This window comes from Siphateles boraxobius, unplaced genomic scaffold (genome assembly GCF_051911475.1).
Source record: "Siphateles boraxobius isolate OS27281-9 unplaced genomic scaffold, OSU_SipBor_1 8, whole genome shotgun sequence".
NCBI lineage: Eukaryota > Metazoa > Chordata > Actinopteri > Cypriniformes > Leuciscidae > Siphateles > Siphateles boraxobius.
Genome location: NW_027509208.1, coordinates 14,734,710 through 14,749,478, shown reverse-complemented (window position 1 = coordinate 14,749,478; position 14,769 = coordinate 14,734,710). Strand labels below are relative to the sequence as shown.

Here is a 14,769-nt window from a genome sequence, read left to right as displayed (position 1 = left end):
ACGAGTTAAACCTAAGTTGCCATGCCCACCGAGGGATGTGGCTGAGCGATGTGGCCATTAGAGGAAGCTCACTCTTAGAAAAGTCATGGAAAAAGGGCAATTATAGGCAGGCGGTACAAAAGACAGCTCAGCTCGGTGCGGAGTGGGGTCCTAAGTGCTACATCCATCTGAATTCTTTCACAGTAAGGCTCAGTATGTATCGGAGACCATGAAACCCCAAATGACGACATTACGACAGCTATTTTATGCTCTCTCATGGGGGTGGTGGGCTAAACAAAACTATTTTCCATTACTTTCCTCATTTATGTCTTGCTGCTACTAAAAGCTCACACCAGTTGTAACCGGCTCGTATTAAAATGAGCTAAGAGTCCCATTGGGAGGGAATAGTGGGGACATTTTGAGCGGTAAAGATGTGTAGTTGGTGTTGAATGCTAAATGCTAATGGATGAAAGAGATTGCTTACAGAGCACATCATACCTGCTGGCTCGCCAAATCAGCACTTCAGCTTGAATGTGCGCGTGTGGCTGGGCCCTCATTTGCAAAAGTATACAAGATAGTTAATCTTGAAATGAAAATTATGTCTTTATTTACTCATCCTTATGTCATTTCAAAACTGTATTTGGATATTATTTTTGGTGGAGCGCAAAATAGACACTTGTTATGTAACTCCTTGTCATACTACAGCAGTTCAGCTGTAAACTCAATAGAAAGGACAAAAAGTAATAAAAGTAGTCCAAATTACATGTGTAATATTCCAAATCTTTCTAAAGTCAAATTATAGTTGTTATTCACTGAAAGTTGTGTTTTGGCCATGTCCAGGAAGTTGGTGAGAGCTTTAAGGAAATTATTGAATAATGACTTAAATTTCAAACTATTCATTACATAAAGTTGTTGTATTCCTTAAAGTCCATCTGTGGTGAAAATCAAGCTTTAATGTTGTTTATATGTGTATGTGGTGTTTTTAATGTGCTTTAAGACAAACCAGGTACAAATGCATAAGTCAGCACCATTGCCGAGTATTTTCCCTTTAAAACTGCAGTGAACCAAAGATAATCGTAATATAGACGTTACAAAATACCTTGTCACCAATCAAGTCAACGTGTGATCGTAGAATATAGTGTGACTGTGATTATATGTGATTATATGTCATTTTGGTGATCAAAGATTCGTTTTAAGAGATACAGTTATTGACTACATGGGGGATTTTAAGATGAGCTGGAATATAGAGCACAAGTCATATTGCGGGGGGGTTATCCTTTTTGTAGCTTGACAGCCTCTGATTACAGTGCACTGTGTTGGACAAGAATTGCATCACAGTTCTTCAAAGATTTCTACTTTTGTGCTTCAGAAGAAAAAATAGCATACAGGTGTGAAACGACATGACTGGTGAGTAAATAATGGCAGAATTGCTTTAAATTCTAATTTTTCCCTTCTGCTGATTTTGAAGAGACATAGTGAAGAGCAACCAACGCTCGCCTTGCTTCTCAAACACGTCTGTGGTGTCTGTTCACCTTCTCACACACATATGCAAATTCATAGACACGCATGCATGCGCATATCGAGCCTCCTAAATCTCCAGCTTGCATTTAGCACTTTGACAAATTGTTTTCCATCTCATTGGTCAAGGTGACAGAAAATGGATTGTATTTTTTAATTGCCTCTTATTTAGATTGTATCAGTTTATTACAGATAAATCAAAAACTTATTTGTCCCCTGATTTTGTAGCTAAAGGATTGAATATTGTATGTCATACATCCTACATCATCAATACCGTACAAATAACACCCGACATAAATGTCAGACCCTTCGGTATGGACAAGGTTGATTAATATCATTGGGTCGAGAATATAATGAAACAAAATGTAACTAGAGAACCTGGTTTGTAGAATAAAATCTAAGCTGTTCTATTTATCCTAATCATATGCGGTTTGAAGACCGACACATGCACTCATTTGTTGAGGGCATTGAGAAAACACACAAGCTACCTCAGAGTTTGCTTAAAATAATTCAGTCAATTGCCTCTGTCTTACATTAAATCACCCTGATAATTAAATCAATTTCCACTGTTTTGCCGTAACCATGTTTACTCGCGAGACGTGATGAGTAATGCGGCTTTTACTCGCTGCATTAAGCCGAGTTTGCAGGGATGCGTAAAGAGACTGCAGACGAGAAGAAAGACTCAAAGACACTGTTTTCTCTGTTTCATCCGTTAGAAGAGCAGCGTTCGGTAATGGAAGGAGACAGCGCGGTAGACGTATAGCGCTACACCCTCCCCCCATCCTCATGAAAACTGCACAAGAAAATGCAGCTGCAGGCGAAACTGGTGCAGCCATCTAATAAAACGTACTCGGTGCACTTCGTCAAAATAGACTGACACACACACACACACACACACCACAAGCACCTACATCGCACCTGCTGAGCAGCAGATCTTTTGCCACCAGGGCAATCGCAATGATATTACATTAAACGCATTACTCCGTGATGGTTACCAGTGTGCCAGGGGCCATGAAGAGGAGTCTTTTAATTTTGAAAAATTAAACAACATAGGAGGCTCTTTACACAAGTAATGCGCAAGGACGTCGGGACTACCAATATTAACAATCTGATAAGCGTAATAATTGCTCGCCCCCTTCAGCAGGTCTTTATCTAATAATCAGGAATAAGGTCTCATTGGTTGCCATGTCTAATAATAGTGAGCGATTATTTTAGCCTACTGTAATACTCTGAGAGGTCCTCGCATAATAAATGGTGATTAACAAGAGTGAAAGGTGTAATTTACCTATGGACGTGCGTAATTGCTATACGGCAAATCTGCTTTTTTCCTTGCACATATGCATGAGAGCAAAGAATTGCAAAAAACAAGGTAACACACAAACACACACACACACACACACACACACACTGAGAGCAGATTGGTAGAAAGCCACCTGTGAGAGAGAAATTCATCTGTGATGAGGAAATGTAGCCTGTTCTCGCTGGTGTGTGTTTTTCTGTGAGAGAAAGGATGGAAATTTCCATGGAGATGGAAAATTGGCTTTTGCACCATTTTTATTGACAGTGATAGTAGAGAAAGGACAGGAAATGTTCGGGAAGTGACATGAGCTGAACTTTTCCTGCATGAAAATCGTGGTTCAGTGTGTTAAGGCACAACTGTATAGTTGAAGATTTGGATGTCGTTTTTTGATCATGATGATCTCCATTTTGCTGACATACGAAAGAAATGATCTCTGCTACTGGTGTAAATTATTTATATAAGTTGTCATATTTCAGCCTATATAAATTTTCTTGTTGAAAAAGATCCGATTCGGGGAATCGGGCTAAAATTATCGTACTGTACGTTTTTGATCCACTAAAAAGATTTGGTTCATAAAAGTAATTTGTTTAGGAATTGGACTACATTGGTCAAGTTCTGTGTTTTTGCACACAACATGCAAGGACTACAGACTAAATTTGTGAAAGTTAATTGCTATTTGAGGAAACATGTTTTGTTCTATAATATTTGGAGAATTTAATTGAAAACTCCAATTTTAAAGTAAATTTTAAAAATGTACTGTGATATAATGAATAGCAGATAATGATATGCAAATTGATTATGCATATTCAACTGTCTGTACATGTTTGCATCGAGGTGGTCAAAATTTTCAAAATCATACCATCCCTAATGTGCTTACATGTGTTTTTATGAACTGTTCATGTCCTGACAGGACTAATGAACAGTAAAATGAATGACTGTCAGTAATCGTGCGTCCACTAGCGCTATATACCGTGTCACTGTAGCGTTTTGCGAGAAATCACGTGTGCCGTCCACCTGCGCTGGATAATGAGATCTGGCGTTCTGCTTGAAAGATGAAAAATGTCAGACAAATGAGCTCAGTCAATACGAGGCTTCTTGCAAACAAATGCGTCCTGATAGGAGAGCATCCCTGTGTCTCTCTCAGTTCTGGGCGTGTAATTGTCTGTCTGTGTTCTCTAATTGCGGCATAATAAATAAAGCACATTCATTTGTTTATGTCTGTACTTCTATTGCGATTCCCTCCAGTGCTGTGCCGCAGATATCTCTCAACTCTGCTTTTTCTCAGTTTTCTCTCTTTTTCCCTCCCCTCATCCCTCTCTCTCTTTGTCTCCTCGTCCTCCTGTTCCTCCACTCCTCAACACACCTGGGGGCCTGCAGGGGATGTCTCAGCATGAATAATGCAGAAGAGCTTCAGAAGTTGTACCTGCTCTCCTTTCCGACCATCTCTCTCTCTCTCTCTCTCTCTCTCTCTCTCTCTCTCTCTCTCTCTCTCTCTCTCTCTCTCTCTCTTCTCTGTTTCTTTCTCTCTCTCAATATATCTCTCTCTCTTCTCTGTTTCTTTTCTCTCTCTCTCTCTCTCTCTCTCTCTCTCTCTCTCTCTCTCTCTCTCTCTCTCTCTCTCTCTCTCTCTCTCTCTCTCTCTCTCTCTATCTCTCTGTGTCAGTCCGCACTTTCCATCTCTCACTCTCCTTGTCCTCACTTTAAAACCAAGTAAAACCATTATTCCCTTGTGGAGGAGTGGGAATGTGATTTCCTGTGTGCTTGTTTTTGCAACAAAAAAAAATCCTGTTTTCAGTTTAAAAACAAAAACAGGCTTGCACTCAGTTCACTCTCTCTCTCTATCTCTTCTGCAGTGGATTTCGTGGACTGTGGCAGAGGTTCTGGCTTGCGCTTCGAGAGCGGAGACCCCGCAGATTTCCGGATAGAGGCCGACGGGACGGTTTTCGCAGCGCGAACACTGCAGCTCTCTGACGGGAAGGGGCGGAGCTTGGAGATTAAGGCCAAGGACGAGATGTCTCAAGAGCATTGGCTGGTACACGTCAACTTCACCCAGCCTAAGCAGGTAGGAAGTAAGGCGCACTCGCATGTTAACACAAGGAACGGCGACTACGTGACTGCAAAAATCACAGTAATTATAACTGTGTCAGATCGCTAACAGCGCATGGTGTTTCTAAACTAGCCTCACGCTGCAATTACACCATCAAAATGCCATTGTGCGAATGTGAGCTCACAAAAATGTCTCTCTTCATCCGAGGGCCTCTGTGACAAAGCCAAAGCACTAATAAAACTATATTAGAAAATTAGCAGAGCACTAACACGTTGATAGTAGGGCTGTAATTAATGTTTAACGATGCTAAAGAGACATTAAGGCTGGAGGATACATTAGACAGTGTGGATCTGGACCCTCAGCTTGGGAACACTAGCCATATGTCTCATAGCCCTGCCTTCTGGTCAGAGACAAGGAGAATTTACTCTTTATTACTGACTCACACATGCCCACACACTGCCGCCAAGGGGAAGGAGGACGAGAGGAGCCAGCAGGGGATGAGAGCGGATAAAGGCCGAGCTGGTCGAGGAGGCAAAGGAGGAGAGGGTGAAGGGTGGGCAGTCATAATATATTACCCATGAGTTTGCTGGTGATGTTAAAACCAAGCAACACTGGAAATATGGTGATTTTAATGAGCTTTTAATTTGGCCATTAGGTTTTCTAAAGAACGTGTCATTAGACTAGTTTTGCAAGTAGTTCCCCTCCTTATCTTGTGAGACGTTTTAATTACAACTCTTATTTAAATTAAGTAGCAACAACCGTGTTTGAATGGGTACGGTTGATTCGTGTGTTTTTTTTTTTATGAATTCGATTCAAAACTCAACATTACCATTCAAAATTTTGGGGTTAGTACAATTTTTGTAATGTTTTTTATGCTCTCCAAGGATGCATTTATTTGATCAAAAATACAGTATAAGCAGTAATATTGTGAAATATTATTACAATTTAAAACAACTGTTTTATATTTTAATGTTTTTTTAAATGTAATTTATTCCTGTGATCAAAGCTGGATTTTCAGCATCATTACTTCAGTCTTCAGTGTCACATGATCCTTCAGAAATCATTCTAATATGCTGATTTGATGCTCAAGAAACATTTCTTATCATCAAATTAATGAAATTAAATTTCTTATCATCAAATTAAAATTAAATTCTTATCATTAAAAGCAGTTGTGCTTTAATGCATCCTTGTTGAATAAAAGTATTAATATCTTTAAAAAACAATCTTACTGACCCCAAACTTTTAAATAGGTAATGTAGATAAATATAGCTGTTTATCACTATAGATTTATTTATTGGTGCATTTGAATGAAAATGATTATATTCAGAGTTCCAACGATCCTGAAAAACATGGAAATATCAGGGAATTTAATATTCCAAAAAAATCAAAAGTGTGCTTTCCAGGGCTCTAAAAAACATGACAATAAATGGAAATTGATAAAATCTTAAAAGGCTGTGACAATATAATTATTTATAGTTATGGTCAAGTATTTTAGCTACAGATGATAAAGTGCAAACTTCACAAATGGCTAATTCGTGGATAAATCATAGAAATTCATTGTCCAGAAAGAATGGGAACACTTTATCCATCATTCTTGTGTTGATTAAGTTAAAACAAAAACTGGAAAAACATGCCTTGCTTATTTTAAAGTACATTTTTATTGTTTTTACTTTCTTTAAACATTTCGATTCTCATTAAATATAATCAAAAGCCCAGCCCTAGTTTATACAGCTAGAGATAACAGATAGGGATAGAAAGGCGATTAATGTGGAATGAGAGGGAAAATAGGAGATATGAAAAGTAAACGAGAACGAACTGAGGTGAAAGATGTTTTTCCATCAGTACTGTCAATGTTTATGTTGTCGGTTTGTTCATTTGGAGAGATTGTGAGACTGTGAGGAGGTACAAGGGTAATGAGTTAGCTCATCACCTGAGTCATAGTAGCGAGAGAGAAAAACGAGAGAATCTATCTCCCTCCTTCAACACAGAACTGCCGCCCGCCCCCATGTCACTGTTATTACCAGCAATATTTCACCACCGGGAGGAAGAGAGAGAAGATAGGTCAAGAGAAAGGGAGGCTTAGTTGATATAAACTGAGGGGGAATATTGAGTCGCTTTATAAGCTAACACACTGTGAGATTTTGTACTTGCATAAAGAAATCAGTCGTTGTGTTGTGTTGTTAGTTGGAAATGAACTCTTAACTGAGCACTCAGGGGTTTTTGTTCTATATAATACTAAGAGCAGGGCAAATGTCTGGTCAAGCACATCTCTGGCTGCCTTTGGCTCTGAATAACAAGGCTCATGAAAAAGGAAATGGAACAATACTGCAAGCTCGACACACATTTTCACATTCACTATGTGGGTGTTACTGCTCTGGGAGTTAACGATGGAGCAGCAGTGATATTTATGACCCCATTACAGAGGGTAAAATTAATTCTGTAATTATTCGGGGCCGGGGCAGAAGTGTTGCAAGTGCTGCAGTGTGTGTGGGTGTGTGCGTGCGCATCACCTAATGTACATTGACCGTGTGGGTGTTTTTGAATCTAACTGTTGTTCTTTTCGCCATTTTTTTTTCTTTGCCAGGTGCCAGTGATACTGTTTCCGCGGCACAGTGTGGTTGTCAAGGGCGATGGCACGGTGAATCGCGTGAAAAGAGACTGGGTCATTCCTCCTGTCAACGTGCTTGAGAACTCCAGAAAACAATTCCCTGAAGAGCTTGTAAAAGTGAGTGTGTACACAAAGAAAAACAACATTGGTTTATCATGTGAAGTGTATTCGAAAAAGTATGATAAAAAACGGTGATTCATTCATTGAGTTGCTATTCACGTGCATGGAATTCAATTTTATGTTTATCCTGCAATATTTGCGTGTGTGTTTCAGATCCAGTCAGATAAGGACAAGAGTAACACACTGCGCTATAGCGTGACCGGACCAGGAGCCGATCAAAACCCCACCGGCCTGTTTATCATCGACGCCATTTCAGGAATCCTGTCCGTCACCAAACCACTGGACAGAGAACACATCCCCAACTTCCATGTAAGTGTGTGTGTGTGTGTGTGTGTGTGTGTGTGTGTGTGTGTGTGTGTGTGTGTGTGTGTGTGTGTGTGTGTGTGTGTGTGTGTGTGTGTGTGTGTGTGTGTTTATGACTCCATGCCCTGAGATGTCATGTCAGACTTTTGTGTACATTTCATCCTAAAAAACAGATTATTCAAACAAATAAAATTATTCAGATTTTTGAAACCATATGAATGATTGCACAAGATTTCCTTTACAAATATGTAGGGCTGCCACCGACTAAAGGATTTTCTTGTTGACTAGTAGTCACTCATTTAACCCATTAGTCGACTTGTCCGACATTTATGATATTAATTTAAGTACTTAAAAATATACTTGGGGTTGGGGAGTGGCATCGGAATATGGTTTCAGATTAAGGGTTCAGAATAAATATTATAGCATTGTTCTACATTACAGAGAAATACTAAACCATAATAATGAGCATTTAAATATGAATTAAGCACAATTGTTCAGTTCATTATTTGGCCACAGGAGTCGCCAAATTGCCCAGTAAAAGAGTTGATTTATTATTAAAATTTCAAAGTAAAGTTTAATTTGTATAAAAACAAATGTGTGTGTGTGGGTTAGCCTGTGCACCTTTCAATGCCTTTTCTTGCATACACAATGTTTAAACATCAGGCCTTTGGTCTTTAGATCTGTGCATTCCATCCAGGACAGAGAGAAGCCCTCTAAAACTCCCAATAAATTGCATGTGTCATAGTTACCATGGCAGCCAGTCTGAGAATGTGACCTTTGACTTCCCTCTAATCCACTGTACCGTGAAGAGGAGAGCAGGCAAAATTAAACTCTGGAGGAGCTTATCCTAACACTAAGTCACACACACTCATTCATTCATTGTGCTCGTAGGGGGGCATTCCCTAAATCTGGCTTTTCCTAAGTAAGAACAATCCTCACTCTCCCCTGGAAGTAGTTTCAAACTTTTCCTGCCTGGTTTCAATACCCTTTCACTTCACTACTGGACCCGAGAGGCTGCTAACCTCCTTCAGTGTCTACCTAATCCACATTCAGATTCAAATTATGCAGAGATTACATGAATATGAAATGATTTGCTTCCTAATGGTGCCAAAGGTGGAGCATCAGGCTTCCTTCGGATAGCTCATGCATATATACAGCAGACTTAAAATGCTCTAGCACGCAAACTGCAAACAAGTCAGCTACAGCAGTTGCTTAACCCCAATAACCACTGTAAATGAGTGTGACGGTTAATAGCCTCTTTTACACTGAGAGTGTGTCTGTACTGCCATTGCTGTTACAGTTTTGCTCAGTTGGCTGCAGAAAATGTGTGAATTGAGTACTGTAAATTTCTTCTGAATGTTGCATTAAAATGGCTTATAATGGCATAAAAACACTGAAAAATACTGTGGAGATTAAGTGTTGCTCTCAAAACTCATAAGAGTGCAAACGTGATTCTGAGAGTAATTCTCTTAATGCATCCCATAGCATAGCTAGTTAGTTAGTAAGATTTGTATTTTGGTAAAATAATGATTTTATTCAGCAAGTACGTAATTCAATTGATCAAAGTTAACAGTACTGTTACAAAAAAAAAATTAGAGTGATTTCTGAAGGATCATGTGACACTAAAGACTGGAGTAATGATGCTGATAAATGAGCTTTGCCATCACAGGAATGAATGACATTTTAAAATATATTAAAATAGAAAACAGCACCTTTTAAATTGTAATTATCATATTTCACAATAGTATTGTTTTTACCTAGTTTTGTCGAATAAATGCAGCCTTGGTGAGCATAGAAAAGAAGAAAAAAATCTTACCAATCCCCAATTTTTTGAACTGTAGTGTAATTTCATATGAAAATAACAGTGAAAGTATTTGTTTTCATAGCTGCTCAGATGTAGACTTGAATGTTTATTGTTCCAGATTTTGTTTTTATGAAGAGTTTTCATGTAAACTGTGACTTTAAATGTGTGTTTGCGTTCACAGCTACGTGCTCATGCCGTGGACATTAATGGGAACCAGATGGAGAACCCCATTGACATCATCATCAATGTCATTGATATGAACGACAACCGGCCTGAGTTCACACACCAGATCTGGAACGGAACCGTGGATGAGGGCGCCAAACCAGGTACACACACGCATTCACACTTTTGAGACAATTTATGGCACGCCTTCACCAATGAAGTAAAAACTGACTTTTATTGCTCGGTTCTAGGTACATTTGTAATGACGGTGACGTCCCAGGATAAGGATGACCCAAATACAGCCAATGGGATGCTCAGATACAAGATCCTCTCCCAGACCCCGGAGAGCCCCTCCTCCAATATGTTCACTATCAACAACAAGACCGGCAAAATCATCACTGTAGCTGCAGGCCTGGACCGTGAGGTACGAGGAAATTTGTTCTAGTGGAATGTCAAAAATATACTACAACCAGTTGTATTATTAATACAGTATTCTACATGTCTTAAATTATCTTTTTAATTTTTAATTTTAATTTTAATTCAAGTTTAAGTAATTGTGTGCTTTTGTCTTTTTTAACTATTTCTTTTTAGCTGTAATATATTTTTTATTTCAGTTTGAGTTAGTAATTCCAGTGTTTAAACTTATTTTATTTCAGTTGGTTGTTGAAGCAACATTTTTTTAAGTTTGTTTTTCATCAAATATAGCTTATATAATTTTATTTTAGCTTAATTTCAATTACTGAAAACTATTTTTAATAGTTTTAGTTAACAGTAACAACATTGTTTTCAACTAGTGGGTTGGAAACCAAAAACAATGGGCTGCTTATCTGGTCTAATTCGGTTAAATAATAAAATGCAAACACAGGGCAGCCAACTTTTGAGTTTAGCTTAGAGTGAGAATTATGGAGGGGGGGGGGGGGGGGGGGGTGGTTTTGGAATTGGGGGTGTTGTAAAAACAAACTGTTTTTAACTGTTTTTAAAAATATATATATTATTTTCAAAACATGGTAACTAAACATAATTTCAATATGTTTAGTGACAACGTTACAATGTTTACATGGTACAATGACTGGTAGGCTACTGTTTTTATTAGTCCTTGACACAAATTTCACAATTTCAATTCATACAGTTAAGATTTCGATTTAGATCAATATCAGTACAGTAGCTATATGCTAATTTTTTTTAAGGAACAAATCTCTCAACTAATGCTGTAAACATACAGGGAGCCCTGTCAGCCGGTATTATTATTAAAGATTAAAAATAACCACTCAAATTTATATAATGCGGTTTTTATGAGAATAACGTTAGAATAATTGTACTGATACGTGTAAAAATAAAATAAATATGTAATATAGTGCATATATTTAGCAAAATACTCCTCTCTATAGTTCATTTTTCTACCTAACTGAAATGCTATGGTCATTAAATGGGTTTCATGAGGTAAATGTAACGTTACGTGACATATTGTTCTCCAGCTGTATTATAGACCTCTTTCTGTGGTTTAAACACTGATTGAGTGATTACATGAGACATGATACATTTTGGTAAGTTATACTGTATCTTTTAACATTCTTTTTAATGTTCATTTATTTTTATTTACTATTAACTAGTAGTAAAGAGGAAGAGATGATCAGTTCGTGTCCACTTGAACTTAGTGATCTGTCACGTCACATTTAAGAGTGCCAAAACAATATTTATTGTTTGAATTTCGTAATAAAATTGACAGAATTTGAAAGCTAAGACTATTTCAAATCAAAACTAACCTTTTCTGTCAGTGTACTCTTTGCGTCGCAATTTTTTGCCGTGTGAGAAAATTTATGTGTGGTGTGAGAGCCTGGGAACAGTGTCAATTGCGCGAGTCAGTTGGCAGCCCTGCAAACATAACGCTTCCCACATTCTACATCCAGTTGAGAGCCACTGCTGTAAACCATTTCCTTCTTTTGTTTTTAACCCAAATTTTCTTGTTTTTTGTTTTTGTTTTTTGTGCCGAGCAGAAGGTCCCTCAATACACCCTGATCATTCAGGCTACCGATATGGAGGGAAACCCCACATATGGTCTGTCCAACACTGCCACTGCTGTCATACGCCTGCTGGATGTCAATGACAACGCTCCGGAGTTTACCCGAGAGACTGTGAGTGGCACACACACACAGACACTTGAACACGCGTCTCGCAAAAGCCATCTTTGCTGAAAATCGATCTCTCTCTGTCTGTCTCTGTAGTTCCATGGTGAGGTCCCAGAGAACCGCGTGAATGTGATAGTGACGAATCTCACCGTGACTGACAAAGATGAACCAGGGACTCCTTCATGGAATGCTGTGTACCGGATCATATCTGGGGATCCAACCGGACGCTTTTCTATCCCCACTGACCCCGTTACCAATGAAGGCCTTGTCACCGTTGTCAAGGTAACACTCACAAACTTACTGAGGAATAAACATACTGACAGATGGTCAACTTATGTGAACGATTCTGTTTTACACTTTCTGCTCACTCATGAGAGAAAATCACACAACATCCCTCTACTTGAAGTCAGCACCGCTCACATACTGCATACACGGACAAGCGGATTGATACAAATTTGAAAAGTTTCAGCACTTTGCCCAGCCAATCAGATCCGTGGACCAGAACTAACTGTTGTATAAACAGATCTCGCTAGAGTGTTAAAGGCACGGGTTCAAATTAAGAGTAAAAGACGGTCTCCATGGAAACAGCTTCCACCTGCTGTTCAACTGAGTTAATGGTTTATATGTCTCTTAATTGAGAATGAGTCATTCATAATTATTATTCAAGCATTTCTCCTCTGTGTATTTAATTGCAACACAATCCATTCATTGTATAATTTTGATTATTTTCCCTAACAGCTCCGTTAACTTGATTCTGTGTGTGTGTGTATGTGTGTGTGTCCTTGTGTACAGCCAATCGATTTTGAGATGAATCAATCATTCAGGCTGACTGTTGTCGCTGAAAATGAGGTGCCGCTGGCAAGCGGGATCCATCGCACCCGCCAGTCTACAGCCACCGTGTCCATACGCGTCATCGACGTGAACGAAAGCCCAAACTTTGACCCAAACCCCAAACAGATCAAACTGGAGGAGGGGCTTCCACAGTGGTCGATGCTAACGACTTTTACTGCTCATGATCCAGACAGATATATGCAGCAGAGTATTAGGTATTAAAACACACACATGCATCTACACACACATGTTTGGAAAGGACTTTTTGAAATAGGAGAGTTTAATACACTATGAAGAACGAAGCAGTGCTTTCTTGCTAGTCCAGCCAGAACATTTATTGAAACTAAGCTGGAAAAATTATTCACTCAGAAATTATCGCCCAGTCAATCATGTCAGAGGTTATTTACATACAGAAGTCTTAAAGGTGCAGGAGCAAACAGAATATGTCATAGTCATGTAAAGTGGATGGTCATGAATATGGTCAAAAAATAATTTGAAAAAGACTAGGATTTTTTTTAAGCTTTATTTCAATTACTGAAAAATGTTTTAATAGTTTTAGTTAACAATAACAACACTGGTCACACTGGAATGGAATGTCAAGTTAAACGCTTTGCATTGTGAGATACATTGCCCAGCGCAGTATGCTCGGTTGTATCCTTCTCATTTTGACAAATGTAGAATGATGTAGAATACATACTATACAGTGCAGAAATAGTAAGATATATAGTATAGTAAATAGTAGAATGAAAGTATGCTACTCCACATATACCCTTTGTGTTTTGTCATTTTTTTCCACCATTTTAGTGTTTTTTGTATGAAAAAGTAAATGTTAACCATCTGTGTTTGGTGTGTTTGTGTCTTTAAGGTACTCTAAATTGTTTGACCCTGCCAGCTGGCTGGAGATCGACCCCAACAATGGACGAATTTCCACAATTGCTGTTTTGGACCGAGAGTCTCCCTATGTTAAAAACAATCTCTATAATGCCACATTTATGGCCTCTGACAACGGTAGGAGCAGCTGTGTTTGTGTATGTGTATATATGCAGAAACACTTGAGATCAAGTGATTCTATTGATTTTAGCTCTAGGGAGAAATTGCAACTGAACAGAGATATACACATGCCCACACATCCATGTTAATGATCTCACCAACAACATATGCAAACTCATTCTCAATGTCTATGCACTCACTTTCTCTGGGTTGTTCTTTGAAGCAGGCTCTCTCTCTCTTCCTAACACACACATATGCACATACACTACCCGCTGTGTGAAAGAGTCTACTGAAGTCTGCTAGGCCCTATTCTGCTGTGGTGTTTAACATTCTCACTGCATCAGAGCTCTGAAACAAACCCCCTCTCTCTCACACACACGCTGTAAATTTGAAAGCTTGTCTCCTGAAACACTCACTAAACAGTTGTGCCATTTTTGTATGCGGTATTTCAGTGCAAAACCCCACCTGTTATCCAGTTTAAATGCGCTGAAATAGCAAGACACTGTATGTAAATGAAGTCATTCTCATTCTTTTTAGCACAAACTGACTCTTCTATGCAAATTAGGCTTGTTTTAGATCAGCACTATTTGCTCAAAATCAATGCTACTTGCATGGTAATGTTATCAAGCAATTATATTTAATTGCATTTCATTTAAATACATTTTAATTTAAAAGGGTTGTTTGTGTACATTTTCTTGCAATTAGTAATTGAGGAAATTATGGAAAAGAGGGTTATATCCAGCTGTGCACTGCAGTAAAGTGCACTTTTGGCATTTTAAAGGTAGATTGCAGTGCCGACTACAGTCACAAGTTCCGCCATTACCTAAATAATTCAGTGATTCTGTGTTTCCCGAAACCATAGTTCCAATGAACATTCACAAACTGCATCACAAAGTTGTTTGGTTGGAGTAAAAAAAAGCTAAACAATAGAGAACAAACATAGCAAAGTAATCTTCAGATACAAATAATCTGACATTAATT

The 14,769-nt window shown here is 38.6% G+C and overlaps 1 protein-coding gene across 1 annotated transcript in view; it reads left to right on the top strand.

Moving 5' to 3' along the window:
• cdh2 (cadherin 2, type 1, N-cadherin (neuronal)) overlaps positions 1–14,769 on the top strand; it is a 46,861-nt gene that overhangs the window by 22,542 nt on the left and 9,550 nt on the right. Inside the window, exons 3-11 of the mRNA XM_077220108.1 lie at positions 4,651–4,859; positions 7,429–7,569; positions 7,726–7,881; positions 9,861–10,005; positions 10,093–10,265; positions 11,836–11,973; positions 12,064–12,249; positions 12,760–13,013; positions 13,664–13,806. Of these exons, the coding sequence (XP_077076223.1) occupies positions 4,651–4,859; positions 7,429–7,569; positions 7,726–7,881; positions 9,861–10,005; positions 10,093–10,265; positions 11,836–11,973; positions 12,064–12,249; positions 12,760–13,013; positions 13,664–13,806 (1,545 nt within the window). The remainder of the gene's footprint in view (positions 1–4,650; positions 4,860–7,428; positions 7,570–7,725; positions 7,882–9,860; positions 10,006–10,092; positions 10,266–11,835; positions 11,974–12,063; positions 12,250–12,759; positions 13,014–13,663; positions 13,807–14,769) is intronic.